This window comes from Sorex araneus, chromosome 1 (genome assembly GCF_027595985.1).
Source record: "Sorex araneus isolate mSorAra2 chromosome 1, mSorAra2.pri, whole genome shotgun sequence".
Taxonomy (NCBI): domain Eukaryota; kingdom Metazoa; phylum Chordata; class Mammalia; order Eulipotyphla; family Soricidae; genus Sorex; species Sorex araneus.
Genome location: NC_073302.1, coordinates 53,679,332 through 53,705,826, shown reverse-complemented (window position 1 = coordinate 53,705,826; position 26,495 = coordinate 53,679,332). Strand labels below are relative to the sequence as shown.

The 26,495-nt window shown below is 39.5% G+C and overlaps 1 protein-coding gene and 1 non-coding gene across 2 annotated transcripts in view; both read right to left on the bottom strand.

Annotated features, from left to right (window-relative positions):
* HAUS6 (HAUS augmin like complex subunit 6) overlaps positions 1-26,495 on the bottom strand; it is a 37,013-nt gene that overhangs the window by 9,175 nt on the left and 1,343 nt on the right. The window contains exons 2-14 of the mRNA XM_004600349.2: positions 23,104-23,199; positions 21,576-21,654; positions 20,445-20,577; positions 18,296-18,443; positions 16,490-16,555; positions 16,143-16,191; positions 11,934-12,104; positions 10,136-10,329; positions 8,349-8,475; positions 7,357-7,459; positions 3,573-3,654; positions 1,442-1,505; positions 900-1,085 (exon numbers count right to left, since the gene is read on the bottom strand). Coding sequence (XP_004600406.2) covers positions 900-1,085; positions 1,442-1,505; positions 3,573-3,654; positions 7,357-7,459; positions 8,349-8,475; positions 10,136-10,329; positions 11,934-12,104; positions 16,143-16,191; positions 16,490-16,555; positions 18,296-18,443; positions 20,445-20,577; positions 21,576-21,654; positions 23,104-23,199 — 1,498 coding nt within the window. The remainder of the gene's footprint in view (positions 1-899; positions 1,086-1,441; positions 1,506-3,572; positions 3,655-7,356; positions 7,460-8,348; positions 8,476-10,135; positions 10,330-11,933; positions 12,105-16,142; positions 16,192-16,489; positions 16,556-18,295; positions 18,444-20,444; positions 20,578-21,575; positions 21,655-23,103; positions 23,200-26,495) is intronic.
* On the bottom strand, positions 1,571-1,701 carry LOC129400921 (small Cajal body-specific RNA 8). The gene has a single exon (XR_008627971.1). It is a non-coding gene; the product is annotated as a small Cajal body-specific RNA 8 (non-coding RNA).

The window sequence follows — 26,495 nt, the reverse complement described above, 5'->3', positions numbered from 1 at the left end:
CACTAAATATCAGAGAAAACAAAGAGAATTTCACTTTATTTTCAGAGTTTTATGAGATTTTTCTGTTTTGTTTTGTTTTAGATGGAGGGAGGGGGAGAGCCACGTTACTCTTGGCTTTGTGCTCAGTGATCACTCCTGCCAGTGTTCCAGAGGCCATTGGTAGCACCATTCCCATTTGGGCCTGGCAGAACAGCTCCCACAAAAAAAGATGTGCCAAGGATGGAATGACAATGGGTAGGGCATTTACCTTGCATGCAGCTGACCAGGATTCTATCCCCGGTATCCTATATGGTCTCCTGAACACTGCCAGGAGTGACTCCTGAGTGCAGAGCCAGATGTAGCCCCTGAGCATCGCTGGGTATGGTTCAAAAATAAAACAAAACTATAAAAGGGTATGGCATCAACAAGGTAGCAATGAGAGAATATACTATCCACACTCATGGTGCATCAAGAGACTAGATTTCAAGGGGCACCTCAGGCAAAGAGATCTGGTAATTTGCTGCAAAGTAAATGGATACTCTAGATATGTACAGTGACATCAGGTCCAACACACCTGCATGGGCAAAAGGAATAAGGAATATCCTATACTATATCAGCAAACATAAAGAGGATGAGTATTCACCACACACGCTTTATATGTGGTTTATATGTGTGCCTATCACCATTTTCAAAAATGTATAGTCAATGTAGGTGGCAACTAACCACTGTCTTCAAATTAGAATTTCACTGTAGCCGAGGCTTAATTTTTTAAGATTTTTTGGTATATTTCACCTCCAAAATGAATTACACTGTCAAAATTATAAAAAATAACTAATAATTTACTATACTACACTAATAATCTAAACACCAGTAAGGATATGAAATAGATATTTCAGCATAGTTATATAATCTTTTCTAACCTCTTCTACCAGATGATCTTGCTCTTTTTGGAATGGATCACTATTTTTAGCTGGCACAGACCCTCCAAAAGCACTACTCTCTGTAGTCTTTGCAGTATTTGATGATACAGAGTTTTCCTCTTCAAATTCTGGTGTTTTCTTGGAAATGGCTTCATGCTTCTCTCTAGGAATGCTTATTTTCATGTCCTAAAGAAAACAGAAGTGGGATATTATGTATACATATGACTATTAACAAATGTTTTGTTTGGCTATTAACATTAATGCTATATATGGCTACTAATACTAAATGTCCTGGTTATTTAGTATTTAGCTACTAATATTAAAAGTTCTTCAGTTTTCAGAAACCTATAAAAAGGATGTTAACATTATTATAGAAAATGCAATAGTAATAATTCCATAATAATAAAAGCAATAGCAAACCTATAAAAAATGGCATATAAGATACAAGTATTGAGAAATGCAAAAATAGGAATTAGACTATCAACAAAAATAATAACACATACTAGTAAGAGGGAATATACAAAAAATGCTTTAAAACATACCTTTCCAAGTAATGTAATGTTCTTTCTATCTGCCAATGAAGCTGGCTGCAAAAGAGAAGCAGAACTAAAACGAAAAAAGATAAACTCAAATATAAGTAAAAACTAATTCTGTCTGAATAGTCTTTAAAGAACTGTCTGCCCCGTATCTGTCCGTTACGATTTCACTCAATTCGTCCCGGTCATCAAAAGGCAGTTTGTTTTGGGGAGGTATGGTGACAATCAGAGCACTACTTCAGCCCAATTTGTGTATCAGCCTCCCAATTCACATTTTCTTTATACGTTATATATTTTAAGCTGCAATAATTTTTACAAGGACAAGAACTTAGTAAACACTCAAAACCTTGAAATAGAATTGCATATTAAATTGTCCTCAAGCTTCAAATTACAGAAATTCATTGTAGCAGACACTTAATCTTTTTTGTGTATTTCACCTCCAAAATCAATTTCTTTTATGCTGAATCTTGTGCACTACAGCAAAACAAAATATATAATTTCAATTGATAAGAAAGAAATAAAATAAAACATTATAACAAGAGAAAGAAATGAAGGTCCGGAGATTACTCAAAGAGCTGGAGTGCCTAATTTTCATGTGGGAGGCCTAGTTTTGACTTCTGGTACCACATGGTGCTCAGGACACCAAGCTAAGAGTAACCCCTGAAACTTCGAGGTGTGGCCCAGCTCCCCCATCCCTGAATAAAATACAAAAATATGAAATTCAATTTCTACAACTAAGGGTGATCAGCTGCCATCCATGCTAGAATATACTGTCATAACCTTTAAAATGTAAAGAGAAAAACTAAAAGGCAAAGGTCTGGAAAACCACGTCACCACAAGATATGTGGAGCCCTCCCTTCTAGAAATCATTGCAAAGAAAGGTAACCAATCACTGAATTCCACTTTCAAATAAGGTGAAGGGCTGGAGCAATAGGACAGTGGGTAGGGCACTTGCATGCATGTGTCTGACCCGAGTTCGATGCCCAGCACCAAATATTGGCACCCCCACACAGCACTGCCAGGAGAGATCCCTGACCACTGATGGGTATGGCCCAAAAACCAAAACCAAAGACAAATGAAGAGTCCCTAGATTTCTAGGTTATGTCAACAGCTACATATTATGTCAACAGCTACATTCTAGGTTTCAACAGAATTCATGAATCTATCATGGCAAAGCTTCTTGGCTAGTGTTAAATGGTTTTGCCAAAATTTTACAATCCTCATAAATGGGAAGAGAGGAAGGGAGGGAAGGAGGAAGTAAAGGAGGGGGAGAAACAACCTGCTTTCCAACTAAAGCTGTGTGATTTCTTTTAAAAAAAAAACCCTTTTTAATTTAGTGGGTTTCTTTCGCTCATATATCCCTAAATAAAATTATTTCACTTCAAAAAGAAAAAAAAAATTTCAATATGTCAGAAATGTTGACTCTCTTTAAAATGTGGATTTACAAGTAGAAAAACAGTTCAATAGACGAAAACGATGGGGAGGGAAAGAAGAAAATTATGGAATATTCCATAGCAGAAAGACTTAGAAAATGGCTGAAAATGAGATTATAATAAACAAGGCAGAGAGGAATCAATAGAAAAGTCAAATTCAGGGAGATGGGGGCAATAATACAGCAGGTGTTTTCCATACATCCCAGGTATGATCCACTGAGTCGCACCAGGAGTGAATCCTGAGCATAAAGCCAGGAGTAACCCCTGAGAATTATTGAGGGTGGGGGGAAAAAAAAAGGTGGTATTATCTGAGACTGGGCCCTTTATTCTAGGCCCAGGCCACGTGACCCCACTTTCCCTATTTCACAGGCTTGACCATTATGCCATAAAGTTCTCTCTGAACCCTGAGTCAGCCATAAAGAAGAGAGACGGTAAGACACTTGTGTTCATTGTGGATGTCAAGGCGAACAGCACCAGGCTGTAAAGACACTCTAGACATCGATGTGGCCAAGATCAACAAGATCAACACCCTGATTAGACTGATAAAGAGAACACATATCTTTGGCTGGCTCCTGACTTCGATGCCTTGCATATTGCCAACTAAATTTGGATCATCTAAATAATCAGCTGACTAATCCTAAATGTAATTTGTTCACCTTAACAATAACAACAACAGAACCCCAGAAAAGTCAAATATTTTTTACCTGTTGGCTAGATCACATACAGTTCCCAGTATACGACTGGTTATTGTGCAAGCTTTTTCTTGATTTTGTTGCATAGGTGTATCTAAGGGAACAGAAAATTATTCTTCAATTATGTTTGTTCCTTCAACATTAAAAATCTCTTGAAATCCTATAAAAACTTCTAAACAAAAAAACATCAAAAATCAAAAAAAGAATGCTAATAGAAAAAGATAATTATTCAACTGTTGAATGCAAAATGGTGATCTAGAATTTCTAAAATCTTCCTAATCATGATTTCAATTGTACTCGGGACAACCAGTCTGAAAATGTTATGTATGGTAAGGTACTCTGAGAGACAGAGACCCACAATTACATAACTTTTATTACATTATGACAATTGTTCAATTTTATTATTAGTTATTATTGTTCATCTAACTATGCTTAATTTGTACATAAAACTTTATCATAAGTTTACTGCCATATGTAATTTCAGGTATCCACTGGTGGTCTTAGAATATATCCCCTAGAGAAAAGGGATAACTACTATACATGGGTTTGATTTTTTAAAAAGTTGGGGGTGGAGGTGGGTGGACTTAAAGCTCATACTTTAAGTCCAAGTATCAAAAAGAGTGACAATCTATGATTTTCCATCATTGTACATACAGTGCATTATGTTTTAAGCCACAGATCATGTAATTACTCATAATTAACAAGATCAAAAGTTACAGTACTTGTATGTAACAGCTCAGCATCAATAGTATTAGTTAATCAACATTTATGCATGAACAAACCATTGAATGCTTATGTGCCTCTATCATACTTATAATGAAAGAAATAAAAGATGGAGACTCTACCTTCAAGGAGGCAAAAAAGGCACCACGGCCAAGGCCAAGGAAAGTAAGAATGAAGGAAGAGAAGAGGGATAAAGGACTAAGCGAATGAATGGATAAGATAACAAATGAAGGCCTAAGCGAATACACGCAAGTCAGGTAGGGTGAGAGCTGACACCCTATGAAAGCAGTTGAGGAAAGCATGATAGACAAAGTTAATAAAAACCATGGCCAGATTAGATTTCATATCTCATAGGCTCTTTTCTTTGAATATGTTAGCTCTTAATGACTTTTGCAAACTCCAAATTTGTTCAAATGTTACTGTTTAAGCCAATGTGCAAACTATAAGAAGTTTTCCTTGGATCACAATAGAATACCCTAAGCTTCTTGATACTGCTTTAAGACACATACTGATTAAGATACCATTATTAATATTTCTAAAATATTCCAAAGAGGCCAGAGCAGGTACAAGAGGTAGAGTGCTTGACTTGTATAAAGCCAACCCACATTTGATCCCTGGCACCCAGTATGGTTCCTGAGCAGCATCAGGAGTGATCTCTGAGTGCAGAGTCAGAAATAAGCCATTTTGTAAAGAGGGCTTTAGAACTCAAACCCCCACATGACTCCTTCAGGACTGGAAGAAGCCTAACAAAAAAAACAAAAAAATATGAGATCAAGATCAAATATTTTAGTTTTGTGTATATTCTGTTTTCTGGATCACACCTAGCTGTGCTCAGGGTTTACTACTGGCTGACTCAAGAATCACTCCTGGAAGTGCATGTGGTGCTGATGACCAAAGCTAAGTCAGCGTGCAAGGCAAGCGCCCAACCTGCTATACTGCCTCTTCAGCCCTAGGCCAAACCTTAATAAAAAGCAGCAACCACAAAAGTCAGTAAGCAGCAGGGACTTGCTGTGCCTGCCTTGCAAGCGGATGGTGATGAGTTCAACTCCCTGGTATTCCACATATGCCAAGAGCTGTGCTGGCAGTTCTACAGGCTGCAACCCCCAGGATGACAACCAATTCCAACTGCACTGCAGCCCGGCATGTGTAAGCACTGCAAGAAGGGGTGAGCACCAGTGACTACCACATCAGAGAAACATAAGCACCACAATCAGGAAGCGCAATCTCTTATGTGTAAGCGCATAACCTGTGTGCCTCAACTAAAAGTAGAAGCCAGGAGGAAGCACGTCTACAAGCACAATTTAAGGAAACCCTGGCAAGCACTACAACCTGACACAGAACTCCTGGTGAGCATCATAGCCAGGCATCTGTGCAACAGTCATCACAACCACCCCAACAACAAAGGGAAGGGGGAGAGGGAGAGGGAAAAAAATATAAAATCATTAGCAGAAAGGAAGAGTCACAATGAAAGGTAACAAAATGAGAAAGAAGTCAGTGACAAAAAAATGAAGTAGATTAAAAATACACTCATGTGGGGCTGGAGCGATAGCACAGCGGGTAGGGCGTTTGCCTTGCACGCGGCCGACCCGGGTTCGAATCCCAGCATCCCATATGGTCCCCTGAGCACCGCCAGGGGTGATTCCTGAGTGCATGAGCCAGGAGTGACCCCTGTGCATCGCCGGGTGTGACCCAAAAAGCAAAAAAAAAAAATAAATAAAATAAAAAAAAATACACTCATGAAAGTGGAATACTATATAGACAAGTCCAAAAGATAAGAGATAATTAGTGATTCACTGAGAAATAAATGGCAAATACCAAGGATACAGTCCAGATTTACAAAGAGAATATATATATATGCATATATATATGTACACACACATATAATGAATGCAAAAAGTTATGAAGTAGATGAAGAACATAATTAAAGGTCCCAATAATCAACTTACAGAGGATATAATCAGGTAAAAGGAATACTGTCAGTGAATACATTTCCAAAACTGAAGAAAACCTTCACATTACATAATTAAAAGTCTCAAACAGGCTAAATAAAAGCAGACCTAGGAGCCACACATATAGTATGAGGGTAGAGAGCTTACAATACACACAGATTACCAAAATTCTATCCCTAACACCACATGTGTATCCCCAACCACTGTCAGGAAAGATCCCTGAGCATTGCTAGGTGTTGTCCTTCACCCATGCAGCCAAAAGGAAAAAAAAAAAAAAACCAAAAAAGACCTAGCTAGACACATGTCAATAAACTTACACAATACAAAAATAATTCTTCTTTTTTTTGGGGGGGCCACACCTAGGGGTGCTCAGTGATTACTCCTGACTCTATGCTCAGATTACTCCTGGTGGGCTTGGGATATCACATGGGATGCTGCGGATCAAAACCAGGTCGGCTACATGCAAGGCAAACACCCTACCTACTATACTTTCGCTCTGGCCCCAATACAAAAACAAAATCTTAAAATCAAAGAAAGATTAAAAAAAAATTACCTATAGGGGACTCGAGCCTTGTGCAGGGATCTTGCCCCTGAACTCAACTGGCCCAGGTTCAATCCACAGTAACCTATATGGTTCACCAAGCCCTCCAGGAATGATCCCTAAGCACAGAGCCAGGAGTAAACCATGAGCACAGTGGTATAGCCCAAAAATAAAGACAAAACATCTTTCAAAATACTTACAGAACTAGAGAGACTGCTTAAAGGCTGAGTGGAGGAGACCTGGGCTCAATCCCAAGTACCTCATGGTCCTCCAAGCACAACGGGGAGCAATCCCCCAGCACAGCACTGGGAAAAGCCCTCATCAGCACTTGGGTATGGTCCATAAACGAAAACGAAAACTGCCTAAAAATGGAAGGGCACTAGACCAACAGCAAAAAATCTCAAAACAAACATAAGACAAGAACCAGTAAAATCATATCATTAATGTTTTGTGTTCAATCCCTGGCATCACAAAAAACAATAATAATACTACTACTAGCAGAAAAGAAATAAGAAAGCCTGTAAAGAAACAATTATAGTAAAACTGATGAAAGGGAAGTATAAAGGAGAAAAAAATAACAAACCTGGAAGTAAAGCAGGATACTGAGTAAGAATACTCCGTGCATAAACTTCTTCAGAGGCAGGATCAAATGAAAGGGGAGACATAGGTGGTAAAAGATCCACAACCTAAAAACAGAATTATAATTATGAACTATGCACATCTACTCACTAACAGTAATAGAAGTTAATCTATGAGTAGGTGGCTTTAAATTTTTTCCCTAATAAAGATAGAACTCCCAAACATAATTTATCCTATGATTACATACAGACCAACCCTGTATGGGTACATGTATACGTAAAGCCATGCATACAGGCCAGCCCTGGTTCAGTCCTGGGCACTGCGTTATCCACCAAGCCCTGGAGTCCCCAGGTAATCCCCAGCACCACAGGGCCCAAGCAGCACATCCTCAGGCCCTTGCACAAAACTGCACTGTTGGCTGCGAATTACCAGGACAGGCCTCTAGGCTTCCTGAGTACTACTTGGAAGTCCAAAAGAAAATTATTTCTAAACAAAAATAAAATGAAAAGTACTATTATTAGGCACAAGGAAACTACTGTCCTCCATCTATTCCTTAAATAATAGTTACCCCAGGGCAAGAGATACAGTACAGCAGGTGAGGCACTTGCCTTGCACGTGGTCAAGGTGGGTTTAATCCCCAGCACCCCATATGATCCCCAGAGCGCGAGAGTGATTCCTGAGCAGTCAGAAGCCCTGAGCACAGCCAGGAATGGCCCAAGAGCCATTAAATAAAAGCAACCTCATATTAAAACAAATGTTTCATTTTCTTAGTATAATTTTTTGAATCTTAAAAATATGAATAGCAGCATTCTAATTAATATTTTAATATGTAAGAAAATCACAAAACTCTGACATATAGTCTCAGGTGCAAAGATAAAAAATTTACACACACATAGCATTTCTAGGTTATTTTAGCTATGATAAATAAAAATACTACCTTACACTAAATAAGTCTACAAAAAAAAGTTAACTTACTGGAATGAAACCTCTACTTACGGGAGTAGAACCTTTAATTAGACTGAAAGGAGACAGACCAAGAATTTCTTTCCACTTTTTATGCCATTCTCCTTGCTTTTCAACAATCGAATGTCTTATAGTTGTAAGATCTTCCTTCATTTTATGCCTGTGATAGCACAAAGTATAACATCATTCAAAACACAAATATACACAAAGTAGTATGAATAAATTTAAACATTAAAGAAGAAAAGGGGAAAAAATCTAACTCAAAGTTCAATAAATATATTATATGTAAATACAATAAAGTCTCACAATAAATATTCAAAACTAAAAATACCTTCCTTCTTTTATTAACCAGAGAGCAATCACATTTCTCTTTTTCCACTTAACTTTAAAATACAAGGGGCAGAGATTATACAAGTGGTAAGACGCTTGCCTTGCATGCAGCTGAGACCAGGACAACCTCAAGGACTGCATATGGTTTTCCAGCACAGCCAGGAGTGACCCTTCAGCACAGAGATAGGAATAGGCTAAGCACTGCCAGGTTCTGGCTCAAAATACAAAAGGAAACAAACAACAAACCTAACTATTTCCTGGTTCTATACTTGCATCAAGATTCTACTTCTCTGTCCATACCTTAAGGTAACCCAAACTTCCCTGTCACATTGCTCAAATAAAGAACTTTTCTGAAGTCTAGTATTTAAAAGTACACTCCAAAGCCAGAAAAATAGTAAGGCTAGTAATGTGATTGCATTGCTAGTGGCCAAAAGGGTTCAGTTCCTGGCATCACATATGGTCCCGGAGACCATCAGGAGTAATCCCTGAGCTCAGAGTCAGGAATAAGCCTTGAGTACAGCTGGGTGTGGCCAAAAACAAACAAATTAAAAAGTCATGGGGCTGGAGCGATAGCACAGCAGGTAGGGTGTTTGCCTTGCACTCGGCTGACCCGACCCGGGTTCTAATCCCAGCATCCCATATGGTCCCCTGAGCAAGGCCAGGAGTAATTCCTGAGTGAAAAGCCAGGAGTAACCCCTGTGCATCGCCGGGTGTGACCCAAAAACAAAAGCAAAAAAAAGTCACATAAAAAAACAAAAAGTTGACCCCAGAGAAAAAGCTAGAGGAATTTACAAATTATTTCATGAAAAATTAATCACTTAGGACAAAAAAGTTTGGTTTTTTTTTTGCTTTTTGGGTCACACCCAGCAATGCTCAGGGGTTACTCCTGGCTGTGTACTCAGGAATCACTCCTGGTGGTGCTTGGGAGACCATATGGGTTGCCAGGGCTTGAACCCAGGTCAGCCGCGTGCAAGGCAAATGCCCTACCCGCTGTACTATCACTCCAACCCCCAAAAAAGTTTCAAGACAAAGAAAACTACATTTCCACTTTGGATATCCCTCTTGGAGTTGAAGACTTAATCTTTCTTGCTTTTTTTTCCCCCCCCTTGGACACACCAAGTGGTGAACAGGGTTTATTCCAACTCTGTACTCAGGAATCACTCCTTACAGTGCTCAGGAGGACCACCTTAGGATGGCAGGGATCAAACCAGGGTCAGCCGCAAGCAAGGCAAGCACCCTTCAACCTGCTGTACTATCACTGCAGTCCCTGATGACAGAAGGTTTTTAAGTAGCAATAACATTTTCAAACTTGTGGGCCAGAAGGAACCCCTCAGCATCACTGGGTGTGCCTACCCCCCTTCCAGCTCCCCACCCCAAAACATTCTCACACTTGTTTGACAAAGAATTACTAACCATGGAAGAGACTGTTAAGAAACTATCAAAATCACTCTACTAACAGCCCAATAAAATATCAGATTTTTGAGAAGTACCTTGTTCGCTTCAGATCTGATAATCTTTCTCTTTGAAACTTGGTCTCTTTTTCAAGGAAATGAAGGTCTATTTTCAGTCTTGCTTGGTCAGTCTGATAGCATTCATGTTTCATTACTTTCAGGACTTCATTTAACAACTGAATAACTGTCAAGAAGTTCAATTTTCCCGACTCATAGACATTTCCTATGTGCAACTAAAGATTCAGAGGGGAAAAAAGTGAACCACAGATTCCAAAGATAAAAAACCATTACATAAATATTTATTATTACACAAAAACTTTACCTTAGAGATTAGGAAAAAATAACTAATGTCTAGCCCAAAATAAATGTAGATTTTGGAATTACAAGGAAGAATTAACATGCCAAGTTACAATTTTATACTATATAGTATACATACATTAGAATAGGCTTAAATTCTGAGTTTACTCAGAAAAAGTGTAAACAACTGAAGGGGCTTGGGCTGAAGTAGAGAACAGAAATTCCCAGTTGGGAGTTTATTGTATAGAAGGATGAAGACATGTTATTGGCTGAGCTTGTATGGGGCCAGAGAGATAGTATAGTAAAGCATGTTTGCTGTGCACACAGCTGACTTGGGTTTCATCTCTGGCATCCCACAAGGTCCCCCAGCACTGCTAAAAGTTCATTCCTGAGCAAAGAGCCATGGGTAACTTCTGAGTATCACCATGTGTCGCCTCAAACAAAACAAGAAAAATTTTGTAATACAGGGCCTGAGAGATAGTCTAAGAGGTAAAGAAAGTGGTTTGACTGCCAGCATTGTACAGTTCCCCAAGGGTCACCAGGAACAACTCCTTAACAGAGTTAGGAGTAGCCCCTAAGCACACTGGGTATGGCACAATAATAAATAAAATATGATCAGGTTGAAGGGACAGAAACCTTTCAAAGGAACATTTTCAACTATGTTGTTGCTGCTCCCCAAACTAATTTTTAAGTACTAGAGTGTCTTCTAAGAAACTCCTACTCGACACACTGTACTTCACACTTATACATGATACTGAAAACTAGTAAAATTTGATAGCTATAAGCATACCCTCAATTGCTTTTTTTTTTTTTTTTGCTTTTTGGGTCACACCCTGCGATGCACAGGGGTTACTTCTGGCTCTGCACTCAGGAATTACTCCTAGCGGTGCTCAGGGGACCATATAGGATGCTGGGAATCGAACCTGGGTCGGCCACGTGCAAGGCAAACACCCTACCCGCTGTGCTATCGCTCCAGCCCCTCAATTGCTTCTTTATGAAATAATATTTATAAATGTTCAGGTCCAGAGCATGGTACAGCGGATAGTGTGTTTGTCTTGCATGCAGCGGACAGGGTTCAATCCCCAGCATACCTTATGGTTCCCCAAGCACCACCAGGAGTGATTCCTGAGTACAGAGCCAGGAGTAACCCCTGATCATTGCCAGGTGTGACTTCCCCAAACAACATAAAGCAAAGAAAAACAAAACAAAATTATTCTCAGGGACTTGAGAGATAGCTCAATGGGTTAGTGTGTTTTGCCTGCAGGAAGCCTGAATTTGATCCTTGGCACCACATGGTTCCCTGAACACACTCAGGAGGGACCCTGGAACCCCAGGCCAGGAATAACCTCCTGAACACTACTGAATGTTGCACAATACAGATATGTGCACATAGCTATATACTAACAAATACACACACACAAACACACACACACACACATTCCTCCTGATATAAGATTTACTACATATACTTACAAAAATTCTGAGGAATATAGAAAAACAGTAAAAGATAAAATAATTTTTTTAAAATATCAATGCTTACCTGACTCATTTGTTTCTCAATGTTGTCAATTAAGAGGTTTGGAACATTAATAGTAACATTAGATCCATCTAACACATAATGGTTAACAAGACTAAGGACTGAACTAACAATTTCTCTCTCTTTATCCAAAAGCTCAAGTGTTTCAGTCACCGAAGCCCACAAAGATCGAACCTTTGAAAACAGAGAAAAAGGAATATGTTAAAGTCTGTACGTAATCTGAAAGCATATTAAAGAAATACAAATATAAATATATGCTCACTCTAAAGAACATATAAAATATTCCTGGAATGACCACTGAGAAAAAAACGATTATAATAGTCTAAAATTACTGATATTATTTCCAAAAGGCTGTAATACTAATTTCTCAGGTTTGTAGTCCACTACAATTTTCGTTTGTTGGTTTTATTTTTGGCTTTGGACCACACCCAGTGGTACTAAGAGCATACTCTGGCTCTGTGCTGAGGGATGACTCGAGAAGTGCCTGGAGGACTACAGGAATCAAACTGACAGCAGACATGTGCAAGGCAAGTACCTTAACCCCTGGAGTATCTCTCTGGCCCCAGATAGACCACTATAATTTTAAAAACAAACCAAAAAAACTTCATACTACCAAGAAGAAATCAGCATCTTCTATATTCTGCATGTTATAAATCTAATAAAGGTTTTCAGGGGAAAATAATGATTTTCAGAAAGAAATAAAAAAGCACTGTATGACAACTGTGTTTCAATGTTTCAGAAAAATTAAAATGTTAAAAAGCATATATATTTAATTAGTATGGTAGATAGGGTGCCTGCCTTGTACGCGGCTGACCCAAGATTGATCTCTGGCACCCCATATGGTGCTGAGCCCCACCAGAAGTGATCCCTGAGTACAGAGTGAGAAGTAACCCCTGAGCACTGCCAGATATGGATAAATAAATTAACAATAACAAATCAAAGTAAAAACTCTTAGCCTCATACTACACTATGTCCATTAAAGTTCACTAACCTAGTGAAGAGAGAGCTCAATGAAAAAGTAAGAGCAGCACCAGGAATAACTCCTAAGCACAAATTTAAGGAGTAAACCCCAACCACTGCCAGGTGAGGCCCATAAAAAATTAACAACCAAAAATACATATATATAAACACACATACACAAACACACACACACACACACATATACACACACATACAACTGGGGCCAGAGAGCTAACTCAAAGGGCTGAAGAGCATGTCTAGCATGCATAGGGTCCTGGTTTTTGGGTTTTATTTTATTTTGGGAGCAAGCTCCACATCCAGGAATACTCAGGGGTTACTCCTGGCACCCTCAGGGACCACACAGGATGCCAGGGATAGAAGCCGAGTCAGCTGCATGCAAGGCAAGTGTCCTATCTGCTGTACCTATTGTTCCAAGTCCAGGGCCCTGGTATTAACTCCAGTACCATATGGCCTGCTAAGCATCACCAGATAAGAGTCCTCATGCTCCTCCCATATAAATTTTATGTGTAAAAAAGCTGATTTCTATACATGATAATAAAACACTGGAATTAACCTAATCTACCTAAAGAGAGTATACTGTGCTACATTTATAAATACAACAATGAGAATGAACATACTACAACCATACAACAGAATATGTAAAGCAGCTTGAATCAAAAGTCAGACTCAACAGAAAGAGAGAGACAGACATAGAAAGATTGCACTCATCTATGGTATATAGAATAACAGAGTGGGAGACTAACACCCAAGAACTGTAGAAATAAGTACCAGGAGGTTGACTCCATGGCTTCGAGGCTGGCCTCACGTTCCGGGGAAAGGTCAACTCAGAGAAGCGATCACCAACTACATTGTAGTCGAAGGCCATGTGGGGGAAGGGAGTTGCGGGCTGAATGAGGGCTAGAGACTGAGCACAGCGGCCACTCAACACCTTTATTGCAAACCACAACAGCTAATTAGAGAGAGAAAACAGAAGGGAATGCCTTGCCACAGTGGCAGGGTGGGGTGGGGGAGAGATGGGATTGGGGAGGGTGGGAGGGACACTGGGTTTACGGGTGGTGGAGAATGGGCACTGGTGAAGGGATGGGTTCCCAAACTTTGTATGAGGGAAGTATAAGCACAAAAGTGTATAAATCTGTAACTGTACCCTCACGGTGATTCTCTAATTAAAAATAAATAAATTTAAAAAAAAAAAAAAAGTCAGACTCAAAAGAGTATGTTCTATATATATTCCCATTTATATAATTATAGCTCAAGAACACACTAATTAACCTTTAGTGTAAGAACTGAGGACTGAGGCCCAAGTGTTAGCTTAACAAGTAGAATACATTCTCTGTATAAAAGGCTCAGGTTCAATCCCCAGCACACTGTTCCCCCCAGGTACTGCCAGGTGTCAGCCCTTAGTACACAGAAGTAGCCCCTAGCACCACCAGATGTAGCCTCTAAACAAACAAAAACAACAAAAAGAACTGAAGATAATGTTTACTCTGGGAAATGGCTGTGAATGAAAGATTTCTGAAATGCTGATCACTCTATTCCTTAAGGTGAATGGAGGTTACATGGCTATGTTCAAGAAATTCTCTTGGGATTTTTGTACTTTTTTTTTTTTGACGAATGTGCTATTATTCCTCAACAGTATAAAAGAGGGAGAGAGGAGGGAAAATAATTATACTTTGATAGTAAAGTTTGTGTCCTCCTATGGTACAAGATAGGAGGCTTCCAAAAAGGGACTCACTGGATAATAAGAGGGTAAAAATGTCATGAGACCACATTTCCCTGCTGAACAGATACAGGATCTGGTTCTCAAATTTTTTAAGCCTAAAAATTCTACCTGTGGCTCAAAGTTGACTCAGAAAACTGAACATTAACTTAAATTCAGTAATCTAATGTGAAAATTTTATAATGCTCCACACAAAATATTAAATTTAAAATAAACAACATATTCAGTAATAGGAACATTCATATTCCCTAAATTGGAAATTCCATGAAAGAATTTTGCCTGTTCTTCATTACTGAAGCTCTCCTCTAAAATCTAGAATTCCTCCAATAAATATAGGTGATCAAAAAATAACCACTGAATGAATAATTTTTTAAGAGGATACTCACCTTTTCCAGTGACAAGGTACCTGGGAAGTCAAATTGCTATTCAAAGCAGCTGGATGATCACAGAATCAGAACAAAGGGTTTGAGAGAGATTTCATCCCAACACAAAGAAAACCTAAGACAATACTCCTCTCCAGCAAAGCCAACCTCAGACGCTTCAGATCATTTGTCTGCAGACTCCTCTCTACTGCCAAGCCAGCTTCAAACCGGCATTTCATTTTCTTTTGTACTTTCCATCTCCCTTCAGCAATATTACTTAAATAAACAAGATACTACTGCAAGTTAGCAAGAGAAGTCAAGGGGCTGGAGTGATAGCATAGCGGGTAGGGCGTTTGCCTTGCAGGCGGCTGACCCGGGTTCAATCCCAGCATCCCATATGGTCCCCTGAGCACCGCAAGGAGTAATTCCTGAGTGCAGAGCCAGGAGTAACCCCTGTGCATCGCCAGGTGTGACCCAAAAAAAAAAAAAAAAAAAAAAGAAAGAAAGATAAGTCAACAGGTTGAATGCATATTTTGCATGCCAGAGGCCCAGTTCAATCCAAATACCACCAGGAGTGACCCAGAGCAGAGAGTCAGGAGTGGCACCCAATACTATCAGGTGTGACCCAACAAATAAATAAAAAATACTTGATTAAGCTAAATTTTTGCTTGCTGGCATCAAAAACTTTACATTAACACACTTAAAACTGCTTTTGTATTGGGGCTGGAGTGATAGCACAGTGGGTAGGGCGTTTGCCTTCCACGCAGCCAACCCGGGTCCGATTCCCAGCATCCCATATGGTCCCCTGAGCACCGCCAGGAGTAATTCCTGAGTGCAGAGCTAGGAGTAACCTCATCTCTTGGTGTGATCCAAAAAGCAAAAAAAAAAAACAAAAAACAAAAAACCTGCTTTTGTATGTATTTATTCTTCCACTACATTCAGCCATTTTAGAGGTGCCCTGTTAGTACCATGACTATTACCATTTTACATGTATATCTATATGCATATACATATATAATAGTTCACATCACTTAGGAGTAAAACAGAAAAAGTAAAAGGAACAATGTAATAAAAAGAAATGTTAAAAAATGAGTAAACACTGTGTATCACAAATATCAGAAAGATTAAATTTCTCTCTTAATGTTGTCTCACCTTTTCAATTTTCTCTTGCATATTAATTTGTTCATCAAAGGGTTCCAAGCTAATAAAAAATTAAATAATTTCTTTAGTCATTTAAAAATTCACATGGTAATTTACCATTCAAAGAGCTAGTCAATCCACAAATCAAATCATTAATAATAATTCCAATTTATAACTGAAATAAAATTTTAGTCCTAAGCAATAAAAACTGATTCTAGAATTAGTTACAAACTACTCCTATTACCTTCAAACTATTCATATATTATTAAAACTAATGTTTCTGGGACACTCAGTTTTCTTATCTGTAAACTACAGGACTATTAAACTAATCTCAGATAAATTTCAACTCTGTAACTTACTTTTTTATTTGGTTTTGCTGTTCTACACATTCTGCTCTCAAACTTCGAATCTGTTTAACTGAGAGTCTGCAAGAAAACACACAAATGAGTTACTATTCCATTACAATGTACTTTGGATAATCGTCATTGATATTTCACCACTTTTGGGTCTCTCTGCTGGACAATATATATAGTAGAGGGGCGTGCAAGCACCTGGTCTTAGATCTCTGGCACTCTGTATGGTGTCCCTGAACACTGACAGGGAGCTCATGAGCATAGTATGGCCCAAAATTAGAACAATAAGCTCAAGGCCTCTGAGTATCATTCTTCTGATTACACTCAGCAACAAAACAAAGGATTTTAGACTGTGGACCAGAGCAACATGTACAGCAGATACAGAGTGTGTGCCTTGCACACAGCTAACCAGGTTCAATCTCTGACACTCCATATGGTCCCCTGAGCTCACCAGGAGTCATCCCTGAGCACAGAACCAGGAGTAAGCCCTCAGCACCGCTGTGTGTGACCCAAACAACCCCCCAAAAAAACCCAACAAAGGGCATTTTAGACTCCCTTCAAGAATTACAGATATAATCTAACATAGAGGCAGATTGTGTAATAGAATAGAAAGTTCTAGACTCAAACTGACTTTGGGGACAAAAATTGGAGGTCATTACTAGCTCTTATCCTCGTCTCACAAGATGATGCTGAACAGATAAATTGCTATAAAATAGCATGAAATAGCTAAAACCTATTTGGAGGATCTACTAAATGGAAAGATTTGAAACTCAGCAAACTATTAAACTATCAAAGTTAAAAGAATAGAAGCAAAAAAGAATTTACAAAATAAAATACTGAGAAAAAAGACAAAGTACAAGACTAAATATAATAATTACTTTTAAGTACAACTGCATATTTTAAAAAAAAATCACTTTACAGGGGTCAGAGAGATAGTGTAACAGTTAAGGCGCTTGCCTTGCACACAGACAACCCAGGTTCTATCCCAAGCACTGTCAGGAGTAATTCCTGAGTGCAAAGCCAGGAGTAAGCCCTGATAGTTGCCAGGTATAGCCCGAAATATAAAAAAAATTGTAAAAACTACACTTAACATGTTTTTTTCTGTTCTGTTTTGCTTTGTCACCAACACCTGCAGTATGCAGGGTCTACTAAGACTGATAGGCAGGGGATCACCTGATGCCAGAAGAAAGCATTAGGGACTGAACCTGGCAGTGAGGATCTAATCAGGGCCTCCTACGCTTTCTACATGCAAAGCAAGTATCTAACCTGCTGAACTGTCTCTACAAACCCCAAACTAAATTTGTTGTACTAAAGGTGATTTTTTTTCTCTTTTCTAAGCACTGACAATAACGTATCCAGAAGTTACATGGTTCTAAAATGAAAACTTGGCAGGGCCAGAGCAATAGCACAGCAGGTAGGGCATTTGCCTTGCACACTGCTAACCAAGGTTAGCTGATCCCCAGTGCCTAACATGGTCCCCTGAGCACCACAACGAGTAATTCCTGAGTGCAGAGCAAGGAGTAATCCCTGAGCATCACTGGGTATGGCCCAAAAACCAAAAATAAGTAAAATGGAAACTTGGCGCCAGAGTCGTAGTACAGCAGATAAGGCATAGAGAAAAGGAGTGAGTCCTTTGAGCACTGCCAAGTGTGGTCCAAAGCCAAAAGATAAAATAAAATAAAATAAAATAAAATAAAATAAAATGGAAACTTGACCATGGGGGTGGGGGTGTTGACAGTTATGGAGGTAATGAAAGCAACTGATTTGTTCAAACCATTTGTTAAAAGCAAAAAACTTTCATTTTCTACTTACTGTGCATTTTCCTGATATTTTCTGGTAACACAATCTTCTTTTTGTAAAATATGTAAAAATCTGTTACGTGCTACGTGGCATCTGGCAATGCACTTGTGCAAATCTTGAGACTTTACATTAAGGACCTCTATAAAATTTGTGGAAGAATCTATATGGAATACAAGTAATATCAAAGAAAACTTACAAGCTGAAAATACAAATAAAAGTTTTAATTGTAAGAAATTAATAGAGATAACAATTGCTAAAAAGCTGGTATATCACCTTACACCAAAACCACTTACTTCAACAAAAGCAATGACCTACTTTTGAACAGGAACCTAAAATATCCAGGAAAAACAGATACTACAAGGGTTAAGGTGCTTGCCTGGCATGAGGCCAACCCAGGATCTACTCAGGCATTCCCTGGGCCCACCAGCACCTCCAGGTCCCAAGCACAATGTGCTGAGGCTAGCTCCAAGTGATATCAGGTGTGGCCGAAAACCCCCACAAAAATAAGTAATAAAATAAGTTTGAAGTTATTTCACACAATTAAAAACTTACAGACCTCAATCACCCAGAATATATAGCTTGATATATTCATGAACATTATTACACAAGAGCAACTTTTTTGACAGGTGGGTCTCCCAAGCACAGCTAAGGAAACTCTAGGAGCTATTTCCCCAAATATTTTGCCAATTAGAATATTCAAGTGAGAGCCACACAATATGACACAGCTCAAGACCAGTGCTGCTTGGGGTCACCACGGCCAAATCTGGAAGTTCTGGGGGCTTCCAGGGCTATAACCTGTGGCACCAGCAACTGAACTTGGGTTTTAACCGGAGTGAGGCTTGTGCCACTGACCGCTGAGCTATCTGCTTTTTTCTTCTGGCCATACCCAGCAGTACTGGGAAAGGGGGAAGAAAAAGTAGATCATTCCAGGTGGTGTCTGAAGGACCTGGCAGTGGTTGGGATCAAAGCCATGTCACCCACAAAGAAAGCACACGCTCCAGCATGTTCGGGATGTTTTTTTTTCCAGGTTTTTTTTTTTGCGGGGGAGGGGTGGGGTGATTGGGGTCACACTTGACCATGCTCGGGGCTTACTCCTGGCTCTGTGCTTAAGGATCACTCCTGGCAGTGTTAGGGTTAGGATTAAGCTAGGATCAACATGAGGCAAGCATATTAACTGACCCCTTCACCATCCTTCCATTCTGCAAGGAGCAACTTCTTTTTTTTTCTTTTTGGGTCAACCTGGTGTGGCAAAGGGGTTACTCCTGGCTCATGCACTCAGGAATTACTCCTGGCGGTGCTCAGGGGACCATATGAGATGCTGGGAATCAAACTCGGGTGGTCGGCTGCATGCAAAGCAAATGCCCTACCCGCTGTGCTATTGCTCCAGACCCCAAGGAGCAAATTCTTAACAGAATCAATGGTTGTATTCTGGAAACTGGATGATGGTTTATCCCATTGACTTCTTTATTCCTTCCTATATTTTATGAGCACAAACCAACTAGAGCAACATATTAAGTTACCAGTAGCAGTCTTTAAAATCTTAGCTTTAAAAATCCAACATTTCATTTCAATCAACCTAAAAACAATTTTTAACAAAAAATTCTAAATAAATTCAACCTATTGAATATAAAGGGTTAAATAAAGGATTCACTGCAAAACTATAAGCTACAGGTTCATTTTATACCCCTGTTTTTCAAGGCTAGCAAGTTAAGAAAGCTTTTTACACTTTTAAGAGTTATAACTATTTTTTCATAAAAGACAAGGATATGTGACAGAGACCATGTGGTCCTCCAAGCCCCAAAGTTTTCCTATCTGACCTGAAGTAAGTGTTTTCCTGCGCCTATATCAGCGTATAATAAAATAATCTGTAGGACCATTTATGTTCATTATGAGATTTCAGACATTCTAGCAATATATTTAAACAATTTGTTTTGTTTTTTGGGCCACACCTGGTGGTACTCAAGGCTTACTTCTGGCTCTACACTCAAAGATCACTCCTGGTGATGCTCAAAGGACCAAGTGAGGTGCTGGAGATTGTACCCAGGATAGGCCATGAAGGCAAGCATCTTACCCACTTACTATCACTACGCCTGCCAATTTATCTTTTGAGGTACATTGCTCTTAACTATAAAAATTTCTTCACTTGCAAATTGGAACTTACCTTTAGAATTGGATTTGATATATTTCATTGCAACGAATTTTGCAAAATGATACATGAGATGAATAAATTTAGAACCACCAGGAGAAATAAATAGCGAACCAGCAACCGGAGGAAAGCTGCTTCCACATTCAGCCTATGGGTAAATGAAATAAGACAATTTGAAGACTTTAGCAACAATAACATTTTCAACGGATCATCTCTGAAGTGTAACAGGATAAGGACTATTCATTTTTTGATCAGAGCTTAGGTTTCAATTGGGGGATGGCGATGGGAGGAGCAGCTATTCCCCACCCAGAGATGCTCAGGAACTTACTCCTCACTCTGTTCTCCATGATCACTCCCAGCAGTGCTGGGGGACCACATGCAGTGCTAGGGACCTAACTGGAGTAGGTTGCAAGCAAGGTATTAACCTCTGTACCATCTCTCCAAGCCCCATAGCTTAATTTTTAAATCTTTCCTAACTTTTGGTAGACTTCAGTCACAAGAAATTACAACAGAGGGGATGAAATGATAGTACAGCGGGTAGGGTGTTTGCCTTGCATGCGGCTGACATGGGGTCGATTCCCAGTATCCCATATGGTCCCCTGAGCACCACCAGGAGTAACTCCTGAGTGCAAAGCCAGCAGTAAACCCTGTGCATTCCCAGGTATGACCCAAAGCGGAAAAGAAAATTACAACAGAGTCATAATTAAGCATATTCTTTAGGGGGCACAAACTACAATAATATATGCTCAAAAAGTTTTCTAGAAACAAAAACCATGGAAGACTGAAAGTTAGTATAGCAGCTAAGGCACTTGCCTTGAACACAGCTGACCTGGCTAAGATGCATCCCAAATGGTCCCCCTGAGCACTGCTGGGTGTGGCCCCAAAACCAAAACCAAATAAAAAACGTAATGTAAACCCCCAACTCTACAACCTATCTCCAGTGTAGCTAGCAAGCAAGCAAGCCAGTGTCCTGGAAATATATACAAGCCCATCCAGAAATTACTGTTCTAATTAATATTTCATTGCTTATAGTATCAACATAAAAGCAGTAAAAGCATTTCATCAGTTTTAAAAAGTACAAGCATGAATTTCAATAAAGCTGGGGAAAGATAGTTACAGTTTGCATCTTCCAATAAAAATACTTACAGAAATCTTTTTTAACCATTCACAGCAATGTTTCCGGAATTCAGCATCCCTTTTCTGATCAAATGGAGGCCAACAATATCTTTAAAATAAAGGTATCAGAATTACAAACAAGCCAAACTAAATTTTAAAACATTAAACTTATCTCCTTAAACTAGAAGCATGAATTCTAAATGAATCAAGGTTAGCATTCTTTGGTTTGAATAACTTCTCTAAAGAGAAGATGTTACTTCTAGACTAAAGACTAAAGAGAATTAACAACTCTGAGAAAGTGGGGTTTTCTCTTTTTAAACATTTAGTGTTGCAGAAAGAAAGCTTCCATGCCATCAACCCAGGTTCAATTCCCTGGCATCCCATATAGTCCCCTGAGCCAGCTAGGAAAGATTCCTGAGTGCAGAGCCAGGACTAACCCTGGAGCACCCCCGGGTGTGGGCCCACCCCTCACCACCAACAAAAAATTCAACAACACAGAACAATAGACTTATCTTAGTAAAAATGGTTTCCGTATAGTTTATTCAGTATAAACTGTAATGTACTGTATAGTATATTCACTATACTGTATAGTATATTCTTGACAGTTTCATGTATCAGTCACAAAAATAACAAGGACTTACAAATATCTAAAAAGTAAAATTAAGGGGCCAGATAGCACGGCAGGCAAGGTACTTACTTGCCTTGCACACAGTTGACCTGAGTTCAATTCAGGGCACTGCATATAGTACCTCAAGCCCCACCAGGTGTGATCCCTGAGCAGTCAAGAGTAAATCCTGAGGGGCTGGAATGATAGTCCATCGGGTAGAGCATTTGCCTTGCATGCAGCTGACCCAGGTTCAATCCCCAGCATCCCATATGGTCCCCCAAGCACCGCCAGGAGTAACCTCTGTGCATCGCTGGGTGTGACCCAAAAAAAGCAAAAAATAAATAAATAAAATTTAAAAATAAAGGAAAAAAAAGTAAATCCTGAGAAAAGGTGTGGTCCCAGCCCCTACCATCCCCCCGACAAACACGCGCACCAGCACAGCACGCGCGCACACACACACACTAAAATAAAAACTAAAATACAAAAATAACACTACCTGCAAGTAAATAGTAAGACAAATGGCACTTAGCAAAACTAAATAAAAAACAAAACTTAGTGCATAGATAGCTAACAATTTTTTTCCTTCTTTTTTTTGCTTGTCCCATATTGGGGGTTGAACCCATATATCTGAGCATGTACTCTCATACTGAGTGCATTCCTGGCCCCAGTTAGTTATTTTGCCTAATAATTAAGACTATGAAGAATGTTAGAAACTATTTTACCAGAAAAAAATCTATTTTAACCTATGAATCACACAACAGAATGATTTAAGTACTAAAGAAATTACTCTGACTATAAAGATGAAGCACTAAATTTAAGACTCAAACCTAATTTGGGGGACATTCACTCAAAAAAAGTCAAAAGTCAAAGTTGAAATACGACTTCTTTCAAAATATAATCCCTTTTCTAATTTGAGAATGACTAAAAGAAAATGAAGTAACTTTTGCTTACTTGAAAACTTCTTTGGTGAGAGACTGATCCAGTGTTTGAAACAAAAAATAAGAAACAATTTGAAAGGCATCACGGTTCAACTTGTCAAACATGTCCCTAGAGGTATAAAAAAAAAAAAAGAAAATGGGGAGAGAAAAGGCAATAGTTAAAAGTAAATATCACCAATATCTGTGTTAAAGTGACACAAATTAATTTTTAGTTTTTTTGTTTTTTTTTTTTTTTTTTTTTTTTTTTTGCTTTTTTGGGTCACACCTGGCGATGCACAGAGGTTACTCCTGGCTTTGCACTCAGGAATTACCCCTGGCCATGCTCAGGGGACCATATGGGATGCTGGGATTTGAACCTGGGTCGGCCACGTGCAAGGCAAACGCCCTACCCGCTGTGCTATCTCTCCAGCCCCATAATTTTTAGTTTTTTTAAGCAAACAAATTATTTTTTCTCATTTGTGTGTACTTTTATCAACAATTTTTGGCCAGAAAGATAGTAGAGTAGGTAAGGAACTTGTCATGCATGTAGCCAACACTGGCTCAAGTCTGGCATCACATTAAGTTCCAGGAACACTGACAGGAGGAGTGATCCCTGAATGCAGATTCCTCATACCAGATGTGGCCTCAAACCCAAAAACTAACAGAAAAAGGTAGAAACAATTAAAGAAATATATACAAGGTTTTACTTTCTGACTCCTAAAAACATAGACTAAATAGGAGAAAACTGGTAGTCTGCTTTATATCAGTGACAATATTCTTAAAAAGAGAAGTCTAAATTAATTAATTAGATGGAGAGAAAATCATGGTCTGTGGTCTCCTTTTCCAGAAGCATGAAGAAGATACTAACCAATATTGCCTAAGAAACAATAATATCGATTGAACTTACTGTTTGCCAGGTTTTACTTTTGTACAGGCCCTTTGCAGGCCATGAGTCACCTAAATCTCCATTATAAACACATGAAGTGCTGTACTTATTTTAACCTGAATTTAGCAGGGAAGTGTCCACTACTTAGAAACTACTCCTGCTTGGTGCTCAAGAAAGAATGTGGTGCCGGGGACTGAAACCAGTGTTCCTGCATACAGTTCAGCCCCTTGAGCCTGGGGTAGAGGGAACACTACCCCCAACACTGATCCCAACAGTGCTCAGGGAACTATGTGTTGCTGGGGATCAACCAGAGCATTCCAGTCCTTTGAACAATCTCCCCAGACCTACAGAAGTTGTTTGCATCTTGACAAATTAAATAATGTGTCCACAGTCACATAAACAGGACACTTTATAATTTAAATAATGTTCTGAAAAGATATCTCACTTGGGTGATTCCTTGTTTTCAAGACTTCTAAACAAGGACTTGCACCGTGTGCTTGCACACGCACACAGCTGACTGGGGGTTGATCCCCAGCACCACATATGGTCCCAGAGCCCTACTAGTTGTATGTGACCCTTGAGCACACAACCAGGAGTAAGTGCAGCACATGGCTGGGTTTAGCCCCAAAACCAAAAATAAGGCTGCCATTCTTATTCATTTAATTTTTGAACCACACCAGCAGCACTCAGGGATCATTCCTGGCATATTGAGCGGTCACATGTGGTATGACAGATGGATGTGGGTTGGTTTTATACAAGACAAGGTCCCTACCTGCTACACTATCACTCCAGTCCAATTCCCCATTCCTTCTATTTTTTGTTGTTTGGGGTGTTTTGGGGGCGACAGCCACAGTGCTTGGGGCTTTCTCCTGGCTCTATGCTCAGGGATCACTCTTGGCTGTGCTCAAGAGACTATACCATACGGGGTGCCGGGGGGTCTGCCACGTACAACGCAAGCAGTACTACTACTCCGGCCCAACCCCCCATTCTCACTAAAATGTCAAATGATTATTTGGGGAGAGGAAGGGGACCCACACCTGGCAGTGCTCAAGGGTTATTCCTGGCTCTGCACTCAGGAATCATTCTTGGCAGTGCTCAGGGAACTATATGGGATGCTGAAGATCAAATCTCGGACAAATTCGTGCAAGGCAAGTGCCCTATCCACTATGTTATCCTATCGCTCTGCCCACCTTCTTAAATTTATTTATTTTGGCCACACCCACCAGCATTCAAGGGGGAACTCCTGGCTCTGTGATCTTGGCTGGCTTTGGGATTATATGGGATGCCGGAGATCGGTTTGGAGCCATAGCACCGTGGGTAGGGCGTTTGCCTTGCACACAGCCAAACCAGGTTCAATTCCTCTGTCCCTCTCAGAGAGCCCAGCAAGCTACCGAGAGTATCCCACCTGCACAGCAGAGCCTGGCAAGCTACCCGTGGCATATTCCTCCAGCAAATCAATGAACAAGGGGATGACAGTGCTACAGCAACAGTGTCACAGTGACAGTGCCTGCCGACAGTGCTACAGTGCCAGAGATCAGAATCAGGGTAGACTGCATGCAAGGCAAGCACCCTATATGCGATACTATCACTCCGGCCCCTCAAACAACTCTTGTCCTTTTAAAGGTTCTATTACTCAAAGAACTCAAATGAAGTTCCTCTTCGTCATCCCTCAAACCTGTTATTTTTCACATATTTTTTCATTATTCTCTTAAACATTATTATTCTTAGTTTTGAGCAGGATATTTGTTGACAGTTTGAAATTTTGCAAGATCATCACTTAACCCAGGTCTAGTACTGTGCTCAATTAATAGCTGTTGAATGAATAGAGTTCCCACTGACACCTTAGGCTAGAGTCACCTAACTTCAAAGACCTGATTCCCCCATCCAATCAACTTTCTGTAATGCAATCAGCATGACTTTTCCCAAACTGTAACTCTTTCGGGCAAATACTAAGGAATGGTAGAAAATCACAGATCTAAACACCAAAAAGAATGAATAAAATACTGACATAGTGCAATACTGGGGGAATCCAAACATACTTTATGTGGTAAATTTGATGCCACACTCATCCTTAACACATTTTAAAGGGGACATCTCTTTCAAAAGATGGTCAACACCTCCCAGTAATAACAAAAATAACACCCAAGACCTACACTGTGGTAAACCTATGACCATATTGATAAAGAAAAAACTGCCAATAAGGACTGGGCCAGGACATCACAAATTCTAGTTAAATTTCAAAATCTTTAAATATATTGCAAATGAATAAGCCAAAGTGAAGAAGAAAAAAAAAAAAAAACTAAGACTGCTGCATCACCGAAGGAGGGATGCTGTGAGATGAGATCTATTCCCCATGGAAGCTGGATCTTTAACTTTCTGATAGTAGCAGAAAATGAGATTGTGCTCTGGGGCATTGAATCAAGGAAAATCAATGGAATTCTGCTTTTACATAATCATAACATGATATTACCCACTGGCTGCCAAATTTTAAGACTCTGGTAAAGCACGTTTATATGTATGTAACTTCTAAACAGTTACCA